Source organism: Microtus oregoni, unplaced genomic scaffold, assembly GCF_018167655.1.
Source record: "Microtus oregoni isolate MIOR12 unplaced genomic scaffold, Mior012 000011F_ref0000422, whole genome shotgun sequence".
Taxonomy (NCBI): Eukaryota; Metazoa; Chordata; class Mammalia; order Rodentia; family Cricetidae; genus Microtus; species Microtus oregoni.
Genome location: NW_024543070.1, coordinates 30,911,427 through 30,934,697, shown reverse-complemented (window position 1 = coordinate 30,934,697; position 23,271 = coordinate 30,911,427). Strand labels below are relative to the sequence as shown.

Genomic DNA, 23,271 nt, shown 5'->3' with positions numbered 1-23,271 from the left:
TTTGGAAGATGATGCCAGATCTGTAGTTACAAGTGGTTGTAATTCATTGGAGCTTCTGTCTTATCTTAGCCGCTTATTTCGAAGGAAAATTGGTTCATGGTATCTCTGCTGAGTCTGTCTTAATCCCTGATATAAATAGCTGGCATTCTGTTAAGAGAGTGATGAAAAAAGTTAGGACATAGTATAAGAAGATAGCCATGAGTCATGCAGAATATCAGGGATAGATAGCATCAGGAAGTTGTTCTAATCCATAGGCTTACAGGGTCAAGAAAAACGGAGTCATGACTGACATGAAGTGAAGTGATATTGCTACGACAAGACTATGTGATGAAAATTGTGACCTCGGGTGACAGAGCATAGCCTTCAGCCTACAAGGAGAAGCTATGTAGGGAGACATCCTGACATACTTCATTCTGCGAAGCTATCCAGAAGTTAGCAGGCGAGGGGTCTCGACAGAGAAGTCCCTAGACAAGGCCTGTTGGGATACATAACTACATGGAGAAGGGTAAATTTCCAGTCAGTCTGGAGGTGCTAATGGAGAACGCTCCCATCTCAGGGCCTTTGGGCCTGTCTCCTTATACAGTCCCTGCTTCATTACTGCACCCTCTGGCCGCTGGCTTTCCACAGATCTCAGGATTCATCGTGTTCTCCACACTTTATCTTGACTTTGGACTTGTTATTCCCTCTTTTTTTTAATCCTCTCCCCACACAGTTTCCTTTCTTTTTATTTGATAAAAATTTAGACCATTCTCTTGAAGAAATTCTTTCATATTCTCAACACATTTTGTAATTTTTACAATATAGTATCTTTTTTTTCTTTCTACTTTCTTCTTTATAGTTTTTTCCCAAGTGATACACTATTTACTGAGTTGGTTTTGATCCTGCCTGAACTAAGTAACTAATTCAAAGAAGGTATTTCTAAGGAGTGATCCAGTGAGCTCTTTAACTTTCCAGCTGAGTTCAGGCTCCTTACAACATGTCCTCTGAAGGTTTTCTCCGTGTCACGGCTGAGCTCTTGGTGTTCAAACACATCAGACCTTCCAAGAATCAGTTTCATAGTGTATAGATTTTAAACGTCTGTGTCTGCATTCAGCTAGCTCTCTAGTGACACTTCCTATTTCAGAATTAGTATAATTTGATGGTTTGAGAGTTCTCATTCCCACATTAATATGCTGGATACAATGTGAATGAAATAAGATACAGACCATGACCTTTAGGTAATGGCTTTAAGAAAGAAAAGGAAGGAAAGAGAATAATTCTTAGGTCTCAAATGAGATTAATCTTTATAAATGTAAATTTGGACAATTCAGTTCAAATATTGTAACCAATATTAAAATTCTTATGTGTGTTATTTTAATAAGATACAGTTAAGATAGGCCCTAATACTTTCACATGAAAATAATTGTGTAATAAATAAATACCAGTAATAGTTATTAATTAATTGTTAAAAATAAATAACATTTATAAATAGTGAATTAATAAATAATAAATATTAGTTATGAACAAATCAGGAATATTTTCAAAGTAAAAATCATTTTTGCGCATGCAAATAAAATACCAATGACCTTAGTGTTGCATCCTTCTTTGAGAGTCCAGCATTCACACTGGAAGCAATTTTTTCACTTTTTTAGTTAGTGCAAGCCATTACTGTCACTAAAGTGCAGTGCTGCTCTTTGACCTGGAACATACTCTAGTGGACCATGTATTGGAAGCTTATCTGCAATCCGTGGTTGAGGTGGTAGGGCTTTTAAGAGGTGGAGCCTAATGGGAGACCTTAGTCCAAGGACTGGCATGCCCTCAAACAGGACTGTGACTCCGGTCTCCTTTCCCCTCTTTTTTCCACTGTCAGTTCAATAGAATCTTCTGCCATGCCTACTGTGACATGCTATATGACCACAGGTCCAGAAGCTATAGGGACCAATCAGGGACAAATTGGAACCTCTAAAATTATGAGCCAAAATAACTCTTTTTTTCATTTCAACAAGTTGATAGCTTTAAGCATTTGTTACAGTGATGAGAAGCTGAACTGACTCATGAACAGTGTATCTACTACCAATCAATAGTGATGCCTCACTAAAACCAGTTGTTGGGTGTTTAAAAGTATGACACTGGCCGGGCGGTGGTGGCACACACCTTTAATCCCACCACTTGGGAGGCAGAGGCAGGCGGATCTCTGTGAGTTCAATGCCAAGGCCATCTTGGTCTTACAAGAGCTAGTTCCAGGACAGGCTCCAAAACTACAGAGAAACCCTGAAAACCAAACCAAAACAAACAAACAAACAAAAAAAAACCAATAAAACAAAAAAAATATCCCAACTCCCCAAAAAAGTGTGACACTGAAGTACACAACTCACATTTATTAAAATGCTGAATCCTGTAAACAAACCCGGGAGACACTTGGAGTATCACTCATACTTTAAATGGAAAAAAAAAAACCAGAAATTCAAAGAATTAAATGGTTACTTAAGCTTTTCTGAGTTGTGAATTAGATAAGTTTAACCCAGAATGGTTTCATGTAATTGAGAAATCTGGGTATAGATTTCAGCTGGAAATGGTTAGAGGTTAGAGAATGCCATCAAGGTATTTATTTGATCCTCTCCTCGGTGTCTGAGAGAAGACATGATTGGTCTGGGCCCTACACACCTCCATCCTCTAAGCTGAGCTGTGCTGCTATCAAGCACACCTTTACTCTTTCCCTTTTTCCTTGCCCTGGAAACACTGCTTTAAAATGTCAATCCCAGGGAAGACTTCATTTGTCCTTGATTGGTTGGGAGGCTCGTGGCCAGAATTAAGGTAGTATGATTGGTTGGCAGAGAGGAGAGATCACAGGGACAAAAAGGAAGTACGTTTTTGATATCAAGGAAAGGTAAACAGCAGGTGTGCTTCAGAAACACTATGAGTGCCATCTCCTTGGTTGCATTAATAGTGGGTTAACTCAGTTGTAAGTAGGACAGGAGTGAATTATATGTAGGGTCTGTACAAACTCACATAGCATTTCTGGTATTATTTTTATGATCTTGATCTTGTACTAACCATGTCAGAGTTGAGACAGATTTGTAAAGACACTAGACATTCCTTTGGTGTGTATCTACTGAAACCCAACTTTACTGACTTAGAGGCCAGAGTTTGCTGTAGATGGTTTCTGTTTTGTTCTTCCCCACAGATGAATCTCTTTAGAGTTACCTGCAAGTAATCTCTGCATAGATTTATAGCATAATTTGGACCATCTCGGATCTGGTGTGTTTAAGTCTGAACACACTGAAGTATGCTTGACTGAGACTTCCAGGTACTTTCTGAATACAGGAAACATTTGTTTTCATTGTCCAAAGTGCTGCCCCTCATTCCTGAATTACCCATGGCCATCAGAGGATGCTAAAATAACCTCAGATAATAGTCCCTTCTTCTCCCTGGAGTGAATCCATGCTGTTCTCTATGAGTGGTGAGAAACCTGATGAGTCAGATAAGGGCTCTTTACTGTGTGGGAGTCTGTGGATCCTACAGTATATAGCTGGCATATTCTGCTACTCATTCAGTAACATGTCTCTTCTCCTATTGCCTGGTGAGTCAGATACAGAGAGTCAGAACATTTCTGGCTTTTCTTAACCCTCTTCTCGCAGTTTTGTGGAAATTCCCCAGCTTACTTCTCAGCTAGAGAGAGGTGGAGGTGCTGGGTTTACCATGGATGGTACTGATTCACTGAGCTCTGGGCAGACTTGCTTACTGTGTTTAAACAGAAAAAAAACCCACCTAGATTCTAGATCTACCTTGATCTTTAGAAGAGAAAATGAAAAAAAATAACATAAACAAACGTGTGAAATAGATGAAAACATTTTCTCCTTACCCTGGTGTCCCCAAATGTCTGTAACTGGTCTTATCACTGTGCTCATACCATCATTACCAGCCAAGCTCAACGAACTAAATAGGGAGTAGATGCCTGCAGTGCTAGGAAAAAGAAAACTGCCATGGGTAAGATCAGATACTGTAGTTGATTTCTATCTTTAATGAGTCCACTTTTGGGTTTTTAAAATTCTCAGCTATTGACTCCAGCTTCCTAGTATGAAATAAATTCTTGAAAATTAAATGCATTATTTTTGTTGTTTATTAAAACCTTGGTAGACAATGAAGCCCTTTCTTAAATAGAGTTTGTTCACATAATTGTTTTCATGAAATTCTTTGATTTTAGTGCTAGGTATGAAGGATAAACAATTATAGTGCAATGAGTGATTGGCCTCATGAGGATTATCATACAGAAAGCAAGAATGTTGCAGAAATAACCACTGTCTTATAACTCTTCCCTTCATATATTGTGCACATACCTTTATGTTGACCAAAACCGTCTACATGCAAAGAAAAAGGTTATCTTCTACAAAGTCACTAAGAAAATCTTTGCTTTTAATGTATGGACAGTGAAGTATTTTCTTAGTGATGAACAGTTCTTTAATGTTGCCTCCTTGAGAAAAATTGATAGGATCTACTTCTTGCTGTCTTCAAGTGAGGTATGACCATAATGGTATTCTGTTACTCCTGGTTTGAAGATCTTTTCGGGTCTCTGTTTGATTTATCCATTTCTACCCCAGCTATATTAATGGCAGGAACTTGTAGTTACCCTGGGTCTTGGTTAGAGATAGACATATGTACAGACTAGTATTTATTGAGATACATTGGCAATTGTATATTGTATATACATTGTATATCCTGATTTATAATGAGAGATACAGGTTTTGTAGCTTACCAGTTATTATTCTAGACCACTTCCTACTTTTGTTTATGAGACACTAAATGTTTAATTACATATTTAAGAAGTAGATTAGATATACAAGACTAAGCCTTCTTTTCTTCCTGCATCATGTTAATATAATTTTCAGTATTTTTCTAGGGTTTGCACTTAGATATTTTCAGCCAGAAAATAATAGAGAACTGTTTATTCCTAGGAAAATGCTTCTGTGTTCCTTCTTAGATAATTCTGTTTATATTTTTGCATTATAAAATAATTGCTTTTCTTTCCATCTGTCTTCTGAAGAGGAACAGTTTTGATCCAGCAAGAATAGAGCAATTATTGTTAGCCAGAATTGAATTCCAATATATTTGAGATAGAAAAGGGGCTCTGGGACATTTTTAATGTATTCAGGTTTCCATGAAAAGAAAAAAAAATGTGTGTCTCTTTGAAAAGGTGCAGCCAGATAGATCTTCATGCCAGTGAGAAGAGGAGAACAAGAACTGTCAATCCAATTCCCTCTCTTTTCTCCCTTCTTCTCCCCTTCCTTCCTTCTTCTTTCCTTCCTTCCTTCCTTCCTTCCTTCCTTCATGCCCTGCTTCCCTACCTCCATCCTTCCTAAGTTCTACCCCTTTGTCCGAGATAAGAGTTAGTCAAGAAGCATTCCCACTAACGGGCTTCATTTCCTCATCAGTCTGCTTCAGAGATTCCTGTCCACAGAGAGCTCACTGTCCCTTGGACTTATCCCTTTCAGTCCCATTCTTTCCTAGATACAGTAGACGACATTCAGTAGCTGCTGATAGACTCCCTATTGACCATAACTAATTCAGATAAACAGTCTCTACCTCTTCAAGAAGCCTATAGCCAACCCCAGGACTCTACACCAGGGAATTTTCTCAGGAGGGGTGGAGTTACAAATACACAACCCCTGACATGTTACGTTGTACTTTAACTTTCAATACTGGCATAGTTTATTGCAGAAGGCATTAATTTTCACAGCAAATTCCTTATATACAAAAATATTGCTTTTTGTACAACGGTGCAGGCACTTACTCATGATTCTTATGTAAGCCCAGCTCTCACTGTTAGGGCCACACCACCAAATTTCATCTTCCCATTTTGGTTTCCCATCATCCACCCTGCATAGATATGGGCAGAGATAACCATCTAACATGCTCTGTATGCCTCACATTAGGCAGTTAGATAAAGCTTGGGAAAAAAGACTAATTATTATCGCTCTCAAAATTTTTCTGTGGATAGCTTGTACTGGGGGAACTGGTTCCTTGAGAAACCCATGCTCACTGTCTGTAGTTGAGTGGGTGTAAGAGAACGGTATCCAGTACAATTTATCTTTGAGTATCATTGACTAATGAATGGCGAGCTGTAGGAGCAGTGTGAGAAGGACTTTCTGCAGGGGCTAATTCTGAGTTGGCATATAGTTAACTCTTTCTATATAGTTCCTGCTGGTGCTAAAAAGAGGTATTATAGAGCAATTAGCTCTCAACTTGGTGGCAAGCGGAACTTGGCTTGTAAAACCAGCTTAGGGAGGCTTGGAGCTATTTGATTTCATAATGAGTCTTGTGCTGGTGTTGATACTTTGTTGTTTCTTTAATGAGACCTAGCCATGTTTCATATCAATAAATATTGATGACTTGCATGATTGATGATTAAAGCAATGCTCCTTGCCATGTGCTCCTGTCAATGCAGTCTTCATCTTCCCAGCACGTGGCTTAAATGGCAGAACTAGAAACCAGCTTAAGACAGAGAGGACTGGAAAACTTGGATAGCACTAAGGTAGCTGGTAGAGAATGTAGCATATAAGAATTGTCTTTAAAATTCCCATTGCCGATCACACACAGTAGACTTATTTTCTGAGCCTTTTTTGTCCACATGGATAGGAACATGAGCACCGTGATCCCATTCGCTATCCCATGACATCATTGTCCAAATGTTTTGGCTCACATACCGTGGAGAAGGTCAAGGACTGGTCCTCCCCTGGTACCCTACTGCAGCCATGTCTCTATTCGACTGTTAGTCATGTCTTAAGTACACAAACATGGCAGTTCTCATTCGGATGGAAATGGGAAAAGACACCCTCAGAGGGTGTATCAAACAAATTGAGCCATCAGTTCTTCTTAGTTATATGCCTATCTTTTCATTTACTAGGCAAGCTTCTGTTAAGAACTTGCCCTGAGTGAAGCGTGGGCATACCCTAGTGAACACACAAACTCAGCTTCCATGCTGATCACATTTCATGGCAGCTGAGTAACATGACAACTGCTGGTCACCAGCAAGACAGGCACCCTTTCTACGTGCTTAGATGAGAACTCATTTTGAGTGGGGTTGAAGGACAGTTGCCTTGTTTCTTTCCTGTGATGCTCCCCTCCTTTCCCTGATTATAGTTAAGCCAGGGTCTATAGAGATTTATTTCATTATGGCGTATGGATCATGAATTGCTTGTGGTGTGTGATGCAATAGTCAGGATTAAAGCCCACTGTGAACTGCAACATCATAAGCTCTATTATCTTTGTCCTCTGTCAACATATAAGTGGGTGGAATCACATAATTCCATATAACAGTTACTTTATGTAATTATCTGAAGATCCATCTTCCTGCTAATTCTTTCCGGCAGATGCATTTGAATGCTGCATCATTTCAGACCAGTGCTCAGGAGTAATGCTAAGGCATTTCCCTGACTTAGACAGAATGAAGATTGACGTTTGCTTCAGAGACGAGTCGATCCACCTTCATTTCCTGTTCTCTACTGTGTATCATGGTGTATGGAATATGACTTTCCGTTTCAGAGTGTTCACGTCTGCTTACATTGGGAACTGATTTCAAATTAGCTATTAATCATCACAAAACCAACGCAATATATGGATAATTAGTATGTTATATAAATAAATGTAATAAACTTACCTTATTTGTTTTTGTAAGCATATAAATTAAATAATTTAAGAGCCATTTATATATTTAAATACAGAGTCATGGTACGAGTGAAATTGCTCAGTGATTAAGAGCATTGGCTGCTCTTCTAGAGGATCTGAGTTCAATTTCCAGCACCCACGCACTGACTTCCAGCTATCTGCAACTCCAGTTCCAGGAGATCTGATGGCTTCAGACTTCCTCAGGCATTGCATGCAATGTGGTCCATAGGCACACAGCAGGCAAAACACCCATACACATAAAAAGAAATAAGTAAATTTTAAAAGTATCCAGAACTCAGGGAGCAGCATACACCATCACTTTCAGCTCTTTTTGTTTGCTTTCCTCAGTAGTATTAATGAATGCTCAGCATTTTCATGTGGCATGAATGCTGTTTTGATTTTTGGGTGTGTTTGGGGGCACGGTATACATTTGGATGTTGGTTTGTATAAATGTTGTTTGTGTTTAGGTCAGAGGTCATCATCACTTGACTTCCTTAATCGCTCTCCATCTGACTGCTTGATGTAAGGGCCAGTTTGCTTTTCTGTTGCTGTGTAACACACTCTCATCAAAAGCAACTTAGGGGAAGGAAGTGCATTCTTCTGCTTACACTTCCAGGTCACAGTCCATTGCTGAGGGCTGTAGGGCAGGGTCTAGAAGGAGAAGCCGTGGGAGAATGTTGCTTGCTCACTGACTCTCTCTGAGCTAGTTTTCTTACAGTCCATACTGCCTGTCATGGGATGGTTCTAACCACAGTGAACTGGGAATTCCCACACTCAGCATCAGTACAGAAAATCTTTCCTAGACATGGCCATTGGCTTGTCTGGTTGGGATGATTTTTCATTTGAGGTTCCCTTTCCCTAGATAACTCTGAGCTGCTACTATTAACACTAGCACATTTTAATGATTCTCAAATTCTCCAGAAATTTCCACCTCAAAACAACACCTGTTCAGTGGCTGACTTTGAATATGGACTCCTCTGTGGTCTAAATCCACATGCACAAGCTCTCATCTCCTCGTGGGCACACATATGTGATAATCTCCTAAGCCCATCATCTGTTTTTAGAATTATATCCATAATTAGTAATGTAAGCAAACTGTAATTAGAACATATTTTCAACGTTTAATCATATTAGATCTTGGGAAGATCTATCTGGATTGGTTCGCTTGATATTTCCCATTATATTTTGTGTCATGTTTATAATTTTATGAGAGGTCATGCAATATAGCTTGTTATGGTCTGTGTTTGATTTAGGAAATTCTCATTGAGGATATTTCTACCAGAGGCCCTGAATATTTTGGCTTGAGACAATTCTGTTACTTTAGACATAGGAAACCTTTAGCTGATTCGGATAGACTCTTATTCTTTCACTCACCTAATTTGAGTTCCCAGATCTCCACTTTAAAATGGTCTTGATATTAGGACAAGACTCAAGCCCCATCAGAGAAACTGCATCATCAGACAGTATTTCTCAGTTTTGAAACATTCTGTCTCAGTTTGAAACAATCAGTGCATTTTTCTTAAAAAGAGCTCTAGCAAGGAAAGCAACGCTGAGGGATGTGACACTAGCTGCCGAGGGAATGAGAAACAATGAGGGAATTTACTGATGGCCTATTGGGAGAAGGCTGCCAGAGATCCAAGAAGAAATCAGTGTGTGAGACAGGGTCCCTCACTGAAACTGGAGCTCGCTGGTCTGGCTAGAGTGGCTAGCCAGCAAGCCCCAGGGATCCCCATGCATCTCAGCACTGGGATTCCAAGTACACACAACCACATTCAAGATGTGGTCAAGATTCAGTATCAGGTCCTGATGACGTTCAGTGAGCCTCTTTGTAAGCAAACCTTCTCAAATTTTTACCTGTCATTTTAAAACTGAGGTTGATAATGGCTGTATGTGATGGAGATATTATTACAAGGACTAAACGAGGTCACATGAGGCCTGATACAGAGTAACTTCACTATTTGCTACTAGGTTTTTAAAGGTGTGTGTGTACATATATATGTGTGTATGCACATGCTTATATGAGTGGGTACAGGATCACATGTTCTGATGCACATTAATGGAAGTCAGAGGACTGCCTCAAGTTCTGGTCCTTGCTTTTCACTTTATTTAAAGCATGACCTCTTTGCTATTCACCATGTGTACAAGCTAGGTGGTCCTCAAGCGTCTATGGATTCTGCTGTCTCCGTCTCTGGTCTCCTTTCAGGAACAGACGACCGACATGTACTTCTATGTCTAGATCTATGGGGATTTGAACTGTCATCCTTGGACTTGTGCCACAAACATTTTACCTACTAAGCCACCTCCCCAGGCCGCTGGTATTTTTTTTTTTTAAGAAAATAAGAAGGCTAAACTTTTTAAAATCAGAACTATTAAGCCTTATCTCAACTCTAAGTAAAATTCTAGAAATTATTAAACAGATGGCTGTAAGCACTTACAAATGGAAGTTAAGATCCCTGGAAGGCATGATGAATTCTCTAAGCTAATTCATGTCAAACTAAATTAATTTACTTGTGATAGGATTATTAGACTTACACATCAGGAAGATATGCCTGTTAGAGCTAAATTCCTGCCACTTATTTGACTTGATTCTATTGTGAGATTCTTTTAGGAGTGATGGCAGTGGACAATTATGAACTGGCAGATAGTATAATTAAATGACTCTGCAGCAGATTGAACATCTATATCCAAGAATATTGATTGAGTGATCACGATCGGTTTGGAGCAGATCCCCCACGGCAGCCACAGACTTTGTTTTCTCTCACCCCGCTTTAGTCCGCTGTAAGTGATGCAGCGGTGTGCATCCTGTCACTCGTGCCAGACATGTGGGTCTCTCAGGATGAAAAGGGAGACTGGACAGCTGGACCGCACAGTGGCTGCAGAGGAACGTTATAAGCTTAAGCCAATAGACTGCAGTAAAGGAATAAAATTACCCAGGATCAGTGGCTGCGTTTTCGAGATTTTCTTCTGGGTCCACGGCAGTCTTGTGGAGGAGATTTCTGGGGGTAATTTAGCAATTATATTGGATAGGAATATTTGTGACTAGTAAGATTTGAGAGGCTACGCAAATATTTAAACCAACACACGTAGGTTGCAGAATGCATATATTTATATACACCCATATAACATATATAGAGACATGTCAGTCAGTTTGGGAAAATATATCACCACTTTCTGACTGTAGCTTTAGAATCTCAGGTGCAAAGTTCAAAAGACCTAGAAGTTTTCATCGAGTGTCCTCATGAGATGGCTGCTGACAAGAGCAGGTGTCACTAGCTTGTAGTCATGTGCCTATAAAGAAACAGACGTCGCTTTATACTTTCCCTCTATTACCTACTTATTAAACAAAACAATTTATTTCTCATAGGACTTAGTTGTATTTTAATGAGTATTATTCTGAAAGGTGTACATTTTTGTGATGTCGGAAAACGAAGATTATAGAATTAAGGGTGATTTGGATGGTAGAAACTCAAAATACTTTTATATGTTATTGATGAGAGAAGATAAACTTCCATTAACTTAAAAACTAACCTTAGTGATGTTAAAATTGCACAATAGCATATTGTGTGACTAATAGAATTAGTGGAAACTATTTTTGAAGTTGTTCAGTAGTTATTTGGTTTTAGAGATTTGTGTGTGCCCGAACATGTGCATGTGCACACGCACGCACACACACACACACACACACAGGCTAGAAGAGGTCATCAGGTCCCCTGGAGCTAGAGATATAAACAATGGTGATGTTCCCAAAGTGGATGTTGGGAACCAAATTTAGATCCTCCGGAAGAACAGCCAGCACACTTAACCAACTTAGCCCAAAAATGTTTTTTTAAGATTACATGTTTAGACAGTGATTATAATTTCAAATTACATAATTCTAGTATATTCAAATGTATCAAGACTATTTGGAAGATGTAAAATGAAAGCAGAAATTTTGCTTGATGCACAGAAAAGGTGTTTTAGTAACCAGTACACTCCACAAAGAGTAGACTGGCTGCAGAGTTCTTTTGTAGGACAATTGCTTGCTTATAAAAGATTTATTTCTTGATACAGATTATATTTAATCTCTCTCTGTGTGTGTGTTTGTGTATGACCATTTAAACAATCATTATCACTTTTGTTTGTACCTTCTAAGTGTCTTTCCCTCTTCATTCTTTTTTTGTAAAATGCAAACATCACACCTGGCGTGGTGACACTAGGAACTATGCATTGCAGGGTCCCTTGTGAATCTTGTTAGGCCATGACCAGAGGATGAGGGCTCAGAGGATTTGGCTAACATAATCATACCTATTGCTCATAATTTTCGTAGAGCTCCCCCACTTTTTTTGGTGTTGGGTAAAAGTATTGACAAAATCTGTGTTTCAAGGCTAAGCACAAAGTGCCTCCCCTCGAATGGTGTTAGCTTATTAACTGTCATTGCTGTAGGAAGTCATTTGGCTCATTGAAATGATAAGTGCTTCCCATTCATTATCCCATTCAGTCCTCAGGACATTTTTATGAATGTGAGTGAATGAAAGTGAAGAAACTGAGACTCAGGGGGTTAAACATATTATCTAGCAGCAGTGGCTTGGGGGATCCTGGTTTATCTGACTCTGAAACTCATAACCTACATCATTATTCTATAAAATATCCCAAACACAGAATTAATCAAACCTTCTCTGCAAATTATATTGGCCTTGATTTTTTTTTTGAAACCTATTTAGCAATGCTACAGTCTAGGGAGGTAGACGTGCATGAGGAACAAGGTCCTTGATCTCATGGGGCTTGCAGCAGCGTGTTGGAAAGAATATCATTAAGCTGGTACACTAATTAGTGACAGGTTTGGCAGGTGTACTGAGGAAGCATACTGCCTAAGCCATTATCTGAGGGCTCAAAGGAATGGTGAATCTTAAGTGTAAGATGGCTGGAGAAGTCTTGTGAGGTGGATCTGGTATTGAATGTCTCAGTTATAAAGACTCAGGTTTGGAAAATGCCATGTGCTTGCAGAAGTCTTAACTGGTAGAAATAGTAGACACCAGCATCCAGAAGCTTTGTCCAGGTACTTACTGTGGAATTTTGAAACATACTGTCGCCATGCTGCTGTGGGGGACAGTAGGGTTGATTCTCAGGGATAGTTTCATTATATATTCTTTGTTTTTTTATATCACACACTCATAAATACTGCTGCAGCATGTAATTTCCCCATAAAACACATTCAAGTAGAACAGAAAATGTAAGCATCATCTTTAAACCCTTAATTAGGAACCAAATATGCTAGGAGTTGAGTACAACCTTGCTGAATTGTGGACACATGGCATTTGGCAAAGTGCTGTGATATTTGATATGATTTATTTTCTTATATGAATACTGCTGGTGATCTAAATCGTAGTTATAACCAAATCATTAGCTCATTTGAAGTTTTGTGTAGTATAAACAGGAAAAAAACTATAGGAATTCTGGGGTCTGTTCTTACAGTGTGAAAGTATACTTGAGAACATAGCACACGGGTGTTCCTTAGTAAGGGTTAGTTGTTTTTCCTAATTCATCATTTTTGTCATTTCTGTCACTGTCTGTGTAAGCTCTGTTCATCCACTTCGTAGTTATTGTCCTGAGCCTGTTTATTCAACCCTGCACATTTCAACAAATGTGTGTGAGAGAGTGTGTGTGTTCTGTGCATCTCACAGAGTTGTTTTAAAAATTAAAATAATGTGCCTTATGCAGACAAATAAAATAGTATATGCTATGTGGAAATGCCCTGTAGCTTCAACTCCTTAATCCTTCACCCAGGATACAAGGCCTCTAACATCTGAACCCTGGAGTGAGCTGACAGCGTGGATTAGGGAAGATGCACTAATGCTGACAAAAGCAGGGAAGGAGTCTGGCCATTGATACCCATTTAGGATCACACAAAGTAAACTCTGAAATGATTTCTAAATTGTGAAAGCTGTTTTGTTTTGTTTTGTTTTTTTCAGTCAAGTAAGTAATTGCTCTCAGAAGGTTTTATGTAGGGATCAAGGGACGAAAATGTTAACCTTCAAGTGGATATCGGTCTAATGTGTTTATCTTAGAGACACTTAAAATGAGTTTTCCATTTGAGAGACACTCAGTAGTTCTGGAGGAAACCATTCAATGACTGGCTTAGGATTTAGGATCAGAGAAGTACTTAAACACAGCCCCAGTTTTCACATAGTTCAGTTCATACCTTAGTTGTTGGCCCCCCATCATTTTCCTCCCTAAATATAGATGTGATTTTTCTCCTCCTACTGGACCATAGTTGTCTGCAGGGGTCATCTGTCACGAGATTGTTTTGGAAGTGCATGAGCTTAGGGAAGTCAACGTCATATTTACCACTTCTGTGAATTTGTTCGCTTTCCATGAAAATAAAGCCAATGGATGGATGATGTGTATGTCTTCCATACACATCCGGGTCATGAAGGGTCACTTTTCTGAAAAGCCGTGTTGTGTTTGAAACCTTTTTGCTTAACAATGTGAAAGGAAGCAGAGAAGTGGAAAGACTTGAGAAAAGCAACTTAACTCCCAGAGTGTGAGCGTGAAGTACAATCTCACATGTAGCTACAACATGGGCCCAACATCTATTTCACAGAGAATTAGAAGGACAGTGAGGTAAAGATTGACTCCAGAGACAGGCTGGTTCCCACAGAGGGGGTGGGCATCTGGTCAGTTGTATCTGCCTCAGTGCTCATCCTGATCCCTTTGAATATGGGTTTCCCAAGCAAAATGTAGGGATGGTGAAAACAAACTAGGTGATAAAGCAGTTCAAGTTGTCATCACGCATTGTTTTGGAATGTGTTACAAATGTTCACTCTCTAGCCAGGGTAAGCAGTGTTGGAAAGAGAGATAAATCTGCAGAGTTCAGAAGGAGAACAATTAATATTATTTCAAAACACAAGCAAACAAAAAAAAACCCTAGTCCATTATTGTAGTGCTGTTGGAGCTATTAGGAGTTTAATTACCAGTTCATATAGATAATAACTAATACAGTTAAGTGGCTTTTGTAGCATTAGCAATAAAGTGTGAAAATATAGAAGAGTTTACTCATAGTTTAAGCTGAAAAATATGACAGTAGCTTATTAAAGATTTTAAAGTAAATATTAAATTAAATACCAGGCCTTAATTCCTTCAAGATTTAATCAAATATTTCAATTTTAATCTCAGTTTCCCCTAAAGAGGTAAGCAATTAGGCACTTAGTAAGGAATCATGAACTTCCAGTGTTCTGTAACACTGAAATCTTTTGAAATGTTACAGCTGTTACAACAATTGTTAGGTTACTGGAACTAGCAGCAACCTTGGGCAAACCCCCAGAACAGTGGTTTCCAGTAGAGGCCTTCAGGATTCCAAGATCTGGGAGTGAGCATGGGGCTCTGATTGCTCATGTCCAGCCCAGCAAGGTTCCCCTCCCTCCCTCCCCGCTCTCTTTCCTCACCACCCACTCTCTCTCATGTGTGTTTTATGTAGCATTTCCACATTGGAAATACACTGTTCCACATGGCACATGGCAAAGGACATCTCACTATAACCATGCCTGACTTCTATAGCAGATCAAATTGGAGAAACATGGCTGACTAATAATAAGTTAGAATTTCACCTGGGTAAAAATAAATAAATAAATTTACTCCATACTAAAATACAGATTGGCTTAGTCTCGTACTGGTCTTGTGCAGGCGTCCACAGTTGCTTTGTATTCAAGACTGCAGCAGTACTGTCGTGTTCAGAAGACACTGGCTTACCCGGTCGTTGGCTCTGAACCTCCCCAGTCTATGGCTTTAACAGTCCTGCTATCTGTTCTTTAGAGATGGTACCTGAGCTTCAGAGAGGGGTTGTGATATAAATGTCCCATTTGTGGCTGAACACGCCATAGTTAATTATTCTCACCAGTCACCCGGCATTGGATGACCCCATTCCTAAGCCAGCTAGATGGTCAGCACAATTGGGGTAGATAGGTTATTAAAATAAAAAAAGAAGATATGAACTTGGGGGATAGGAAGTGGAGGATAGATCTGGGTGGATTTAAATGAAGGAGTTGTGGGTTAATATGATCAAAATACGTTGTGTGGGATTTTCAAATAATTATTCAAAATGGTTATTTAAATGTAATTAGTAAGAAATATATTAAAATGTACATATGTGAGAAGCTTTAATAAGAAACGGAAAGCTTGCATGTATAGTGAAAAGCTCTTAAATAAATTGATACAAAGGCAAGGCATGCTCATGGTCTAAAGCTTGCTGGAGTGATATGTGTGAGCCTGAGAGCTTGGGATGCACGTATCCTCCAAGTGAGGCTCCCCCACCTCTAACACTGTTCAGTATGCTTTGCCTAAGTCTGATCGTATTTCTGTTGTGTGATACATCATTTTGATGGTATCAATGTTGTGTTCTCTGAAGACAGTTTTTCCCCTATCTTGTGTTGGTATTTATTTAGTAAAGCTTGATCACACCCAGGCACCTTGTATTCTCTCTTTTTTTTTCTGTCTTTCAGGGATGGAGGGTGGCTTCTGCTGTTCTCTGTGGTTTCATCTCCTTCCTGCCTCCCTTCAGTTTTCCTGATGTAATTCTTGGCGTTTTACTTCCTTTGTAGATAGGAAGTATATCATAGAGAAGGGAACAGGGCCATCCATTTTTTCTCAGTTGCTGGGAGGAGCTGCCCTGGTGTGCTGAGGGGCCTGTACTGAGGAAGAGAAACAGGGGATCCTCCACAGTGAGTAAACCACACTTGCAAATGCACCCAGATTTTTGTTAAAACACCATGCAGGACAGGATAGCTCCATCTCAGTCTGCTTAGATTGGATGAGTTTGCCTTTAGATGACACCAGTTCAGCTCAGTATTCCTCCCTTGCTGTCTTGTCCTTCTTTCTCACCATCCTGTCTTCCATAGTTCCTTCAAATAGTCTTGATTAATGTTCTGCCCATATCTGCTGTGAGAGCTCATTAGGGTCCCAGCATCACCTGTCCTGTGGGGTGACCCTAAGCTCTGTAGAGTTCCCATGACCTTAGCCTGCCCTTCAGGAGTTCCTAATCATCCACCGTCCTGCTTACAATTACCTTTATCATTCTTGTTCCTGTTTTCTCTTCCCCTTCTCCATGAGATCGAGTCTACCTTTTCAGCTCTGTCATGTAGTTTCCTTATTGTCCTTTCCTCCAATATTTTTGTACTTTACTCTTCTCCCTGTACGGCTGTCCCTAAACTTTCCCCCATGCCTTTCCCATTTTCCCTCCAGTGCCATCCCCTGTGAGGACTATTCCTTTCCATGACATACCTGTTGCCTTTGCTTAGCTAACACCCTTTAAAAGGCTGCTAGCTGTTGTCATGGTGATGATCAAGAGTTGGGCAATGGGAAAAGTGCCTGAGAACTGTAAAGAGCAGACCAAGGAGAGGACTGGATGTGAAGAGCGACTACCTGTTCTCCACTCATAAATAGGCCCTTATGTGATCAGTCTTTGCGAGTGGAATAATGGAAATTTGATCATTGATGGTAGAAGACATCACAGACCTATTCTGAACAGATTAGGAGAACTATTAGTGTGACTCTATTTTTCTTAGTAACTGTGATCTTTCTATTAAATAACGAGAAATGAGAACTTTAGTGCCACTAAGAAGTGCATGGCCATAGCTTATGCATGAAGCTCTACTATAAAATCTTTAGATAGTTGCCATCTACCTTTGGAGAGGAGGGCACTGTAAACTTGTACATATCTAAATGTGGTCCCAGGGTTTGTTGAGGGTGAGCAGCATTTCTGCTGCTGCATCACAGCCTCGCCCACATGGACCCAAAGCCCTGAATAAATAGATGAACTTGCTTGACACACTGATACTGATGTCTGCAAAGTAATCAGTGGTCTCATGGGTGCTCTGGCTCCTTGTTTAAGACAGACTTCTCCCCAAAGATTGAGTATGGCGGAAGAGGAGGGAAAGAAAATGGGGCTGAGTTCATAAGGCCATAAGGATTTGATGAAAGGAGGGAGAGGCTCACTTGGCATTAATCGGGAATGGCAAAGGCAAGGAAACCGAGCTGAACCAGCAAAGCGCACAGCGAGCAGGGGTTTGGACACCTCTGTTTTTCTCAATGTTAGTTTTTATCTTTTCCCTTTAAACATCCCGCCAATGTTTGTCAAACTGAATCTCCTATTGTTGTTTCTGACTTGATTTTGTTCGTTGCTATTGTATTTGGGCTGTGTGTTCCATGGCTCTAGGAATAAACAGTTTATCAGCCCGAAGATGTGTCTTTAACCATGTACAGCTGATATTAAGGGACAGTGGCAGTTTTGTTCAAATGAAAAACATTGCATGTGTTGATTGACTTGTTTTTCATGGTTTACACATCTTCTATGACATGTATGCCTTTGTGACTTGTTTTTTTGAAAGAATTCCCCAACCCCCAATCTTGCAGAAGTTGTTGATTTCATAGTGCTGATCACGGGTGAGGGGTGTCATTCTCCCTTTGGTCTCCTGAGCTGTGCAGTGAGAACTTATTTTGGCCTGAAATTCCCTTCCTCTTTAGAATTTAAGGAAGAGAACTTGTGCTTCCTGTAAAGCTTCCATTCTGCATGCTTCCATGCAATAATCTGGAGTCTCATGTCTTACGCTCATTTTTATTTTTTTAGGCACTAGAAAAACACCCCAACTCCCCAATGACAGCAAAGCAGATTCTGGAGGTCATTCAGAAAGAAGGCTTAAAAGAGACAAGGTCAGTATCCATCTTTAAGTCATTTTCTCTTTCGCTGACTAATGGTTGCCACTAGTGAAGCAAGAAAGACATCTCTAGTTAACACTGTAGTGGATGGTGAATTAAATAAGTATCCACACATTCTCTTGTGATTGCAACGAAACGCTGTGGTGACCCAAGCTTTCCCCAGAGCTGCCTGTTAACTTAATATATCACCTTTGGTGGATTGATACCTAGCAGTCGTTGGTAACAAAGAAAGGCATTGTGGTTTAGCCCCACATCAGAGTTACTCCTCTTTCCCTCAAGAGGAGATAGTGTTTCTGAAATTAAGCAGTACAAGAGAAACACTTTTATAGGCTTAATAGAACCTGGGCTATAAAGATGAGCAGACTGATAAAATTCAAAGGGCCAATAAAATATGGCTGAAAATGTAGTCCTCTTATGTTGAAGACCTCAACTCAGAGTGACTTTTATCAGATGGTGAGACTTTCTATTTATTTTTTAATAGTGGCTTTATTAAGATAGGATTCACCTATAATAAAGTTTGTCCTTTGGTGCCTTGTCTCTGCAGCCATCCTCACTTCTGTAGTCACCTTAAAATAAAATCCTATACTTATTCTTCTCCAGTTGGCACCCCTCAGTAGCCACTAATCTTTGTTGTCTTTATGGATTTTCTATTCTGACATGATCTATAAATGGAATTCATGTAAATATAGCCTTCTGGCTCCCCCTTTAGTGCTATGATTTCAATAATGATTGTTGTTGTAAAATACACCAAAAGTTCATTACTTTTTGTTGTCAAATAATTTTCTGTTGTATAAATATACCACATTGTGTTTACTCATGATGGTCATTTACATTTATATATTAATTTTACAGCTTTAGTTTTGACCACACAGATGATACCACCTAAGGAAAAAAACATATTTTTTTTACATAGCACAATAATCATGTTGATTTATATCTTTGTTATTAGCTGTGTTATATCGATTAGAATTTGTGTGAGTTGGCTATCTGAAAGCTATAGAAATAGCAACATTAGAGTCACAATGGTTATAGTTTGATAGACATTAAACTTACTGACATACCTTTTAGTACTTTGATATTGAGATAGACAGGTAGTGAGGAATGAATATCCGCAAGCCCAGCTTTTCTTAGACTCGAATTTCACCTGTGATTTCTGTTGAATTTGAAGTGTGAGTACCATTAGTCTGCAGCTGTCTAAATGGCATCACAATCAGTGGGGTATAGGTGCTCATATTTTCATTTCCATTTGGGGAACTTTTTTCTGGTTCCCATGAAGAAACACAGTGAGATAATATAGCTGCACTATTTTATCAGTCTGTTGCCACGGTGGTGGCAACGGTAGGAGACCATTTGCTCATAGTGCCCAAAAGCCCCACAGTAGGAGATCCTGGTTTATGCCGGATGTCAGCATGAGAAATTAGGGAATATGATGGGGGAAATTGACAATTTTTCTCTTTGCTAACCTGTCGATAAAGCTAAAAATATTTATTTTATTGAGAAAGCATTGAAAATGTTCATGTCACAACCAAAGGAGAAGAGGGAGTCACGATCTACACATGTCAAAGGCTCGAGCCTTGTCCCAGGGCAATCTGCTATCACATTTTTGAATTGTATGCCTAGAAGTAGGTGACTGAAACTCGTTCATTAAGCTGTCTGCCTCAGGACCGGGGCAATGGCTCCGTGGGGAAAGTGCTTGTAGCACAAGCATAAAGAACTGAGTTTGTTCCCCACAAAATGAACAAAAGCCTGGGGATGGTGGTATGTGCCTATAATCTTAGGGCTAGGGAATTTGAAACAGGAGGCTCCCCAATGTTCACTGGCCAAATAGCCTAGCCTAGTCCATGAGCTGTAAGTTCAAACAGAGACTCCGTCTCAAAACATAAAGTAGAGAGTGATAAAAGAAAGCCAAATTTGGACTCTGGATCCCACATGCATATGCACTTACACACACACACACACACACACACACAATTTATAAGCATGTACATTTATGCACACCACATACACACATCTATTCTTATGCAAAAGAGTTACTACCACTGTTGTTTTAGCTTGCAATATATGGTTCCTGAAAAGTGGTTCTCAACAGTATTTGAATTGCCATTATGATCATCTTGCTTTCGAAATGTTCTCTTTTGCAGAGTTGTGCTTTAAAGTATCTCATAGTTATGCTGTTAGCAAAGCCAGTCAAAACTCCAAAACAAAATGTCTTCACAGAGTAATTAAGAACACTGGAAAGGAATATACAACTCTGTATGCCCCTAAATTCATCCTCTCTCAGTTCCTTATTAACACATCCTTTTGTGTGGAAAATCATTGTGTTACAAGTGCCGATAGACTGGTGCTGTTATTTATTGAACCCCAGCAGGCAGTTCCCATGTGCGTGAGCCAAGGGAAAGGCAGAGAGAGATATTGCCATTCCTTATTGCACGGTCATCTGTAAAGCCAGTTCTGTTTTTGAATGGCCTCAGACATGCATTTCACGTTTTCATGTATTTTCTCTGTATCTTTCATTTTCTGCTCTTTGGTCAGCTGTGATCTGTTATTTACTGCTTGTGTGTTTCTGTTCACTCTTCCCTTGGTTTCTAGTCTTCGCTTGCCTGTTAGAATTATCTCTAACGCAAACCTCCACAGACTCTGTGTGAGCTTGGAACCGTCTTATTCTTTCTGTGTGTTGTTTCAGAGAACAGGTGCTGACATTTCTTTTACCTGCCTAATGTACTGTTTTGCTGCTTTTGAAGTTTTTAGATGTTTCCAAATATTTAAAGTAGCTGAATAAATGAAGTGTAACTGTATCTATTTTCCTTAGGTAACGTTTACAAATTCCATCATCAGAAGGTCAACCCTGGATGATTAATTGTTGTTATTTATTAATGTTGTGTTTTCCATTAAATACAAGCAGCTTAGATATGCTTGATCAAGTACAGGGTAGTGATCCTGGGGTGACTGATGTGTCTGTAGCGCTCTGAGAGTGACAGTCCTCCATTGTCCCTAGCATTTCTAAGTAAGTGTCGGCAGAATCTCTCAGTGTTTCAGGTGCTCAACTAAGAGCATTCCTATAAAGCTGTATGAGGTCTTTCCTTCCTTTTCTGTGACCAGGGTCACCTCTGCAGCTTGTGTAGCTGCACTCCAGGGTTGCACAGTGTTCTGAGCAGGTGCCATGAGCTTGCTAAGGACAGAGAGAACATCTAACTCTCCTGGCACTCAGAAGATACTCAATAAATAGTTGTTGAGTCTTCTTTCTTACCACGTTAATTTTCTGGCTTCCATTGATGACTTTGGCCTACAGTCATGTAGGCCAAACCAACATAATGTGGTTTATATCCTATTCAATAACTTGTTTTAAGATCAAAAAGGGACTCACTAGTCTGCAGCAGCCCTATTAAATACTTGTGCGTGCATCTAAAGAAGATTACCCATGAACAAGGGAAGCAGGGTTCTGTGGCTTAATTCTAGATCCTTTAAAACCACTGGTTTAAATTTATAATTCCAGAAGTTCACAGTGTCCATCATTTGACATAGCTAATGTGGATATTAGAATAGATTTAACAGTGTTACTTTGACACTCATGACATTTTATACTGACTTTTCTTCTTTGTAACACTTTAAGTTATGTATTTTTAGGTAGACATGATAAAAAGAACACAGATTTTATGTGCCATTTCCATGTTTATTTATGAAATATCTAAACCATGATTAGAATTTATCTGAAAAAGCCAGAATGAGTTTTTAAGGATATCTGAATATAATAAATTGTCAGAATGTGGTTAGAAAGTTGATTAATGCAATCCCAGTACCGTTTCTGTAGACCAGGTTCCGTTTTTCATATCTATGGTAAACTTTGCTCCCCCTTCATATACTTGAATGAAGGAATTTATCAGTATAGTTTTGTGATATAAAATATCTGGTCCATCTGTGTTTATGCTTTACTGATTCTGATGATACTTAGACTCAGGTCTTTCAGGGCTATTAGTTGTCAAAACTAATCAGTCACAGTTGTGTGGAAGACTATTCAGATGGTCAGAATCTTGCAATCAAATAGTCATGCTGATTGGACAGAGGGGATGGTGGGCACATTCCTCCATGCTATGTTGTAGATGAATGTTTGATACACTGTGAGCTCCTCAGCTGGCCATTTCCAGGTTGTCAGAATGCGCACTGGCCTGCAGTCAGAAATGACAGCTGGACCCAGTTCACTAGTTTTGGAAGGTTGCAGGCTGTCTCACTGTTGATTTTCTGTACTTGACTTCTTATTTAGGATTTGCCTCTCTAGGAGGAACACTGTGGTGGTTTTGGTACCACAGGGTATTTCTTGCTGTCCTGTGTCATGTAATTTTTAAGGCGATGCTCTATCAGTAAATAAACGTTCTGTTAGCAGGGCATAGCTAGACACTTCAAAGTGATTTGGACTTGTATCACTCACCCAACAAGAGCAAAAACAAGCAACCAGTCACAAATGAGTACCAATCACTTATGCACTATCAGAAAATACCAGTAATTAATGAGACATGAGTCTTCTTGTAGTTTTGATACTATTTGAGAATAGGTAAGTAGTTTATAATAGAGCTAATAGGGTCATTAGGAAATACATACACACACACACACACACATACACACACACACACACATACACACACATGCTTCCACACAGAGAAAGTATCAACTCAATCTCTTAAGGGTCAGAGACAGGCCAGTATTTCTGAATATGTTTTAACAATGCTATAGATGCCTTACTATTTAAAAATATGTTAAAGTTTTCATTAAAATTTTACAGAGTAGCAGCCTGTAATTATACATCCTGGTAGGGACACTTGAACAGTTTTCTAAATAATCTCTATTTGTTTTAGTGTTACTCAGAAGGCAGACACACTTTAAAAATTGCAATGTAAAATATTCTTCTGAGAAACCAAGGTTTTGAGATTATTCTAACATGGATGAAAATCT

General features: G+C 39.4%; 1 protein-coding gene across 1 annotated transcript in view; it reads left to right on the top strand.

Moving 5' to 3' along the window:
• The first annotated feature begins 18,244 nt into the window (after window positions 1-18,244).
• LOC121453516 (putative Polycomb group protein ASXL3) overlaps window positions 18,245-23,271 on the top strand; it is a 143,839-nt gene continuing 138,812 nt past the window's right edge. Inside the window, exon 1 of the mRNA XM_041660364.1 lies at window positions 18,245-18,321. Within this exon, the coding sequence (XP_041516298.1) occupies window positions 18,266-18,321 (56 nt within the window). The 5' untranslated portion in view covers window positions 18,245-18,265. The remainder of the gene's footprint in view (window positions 18,322-23,271) is intronic.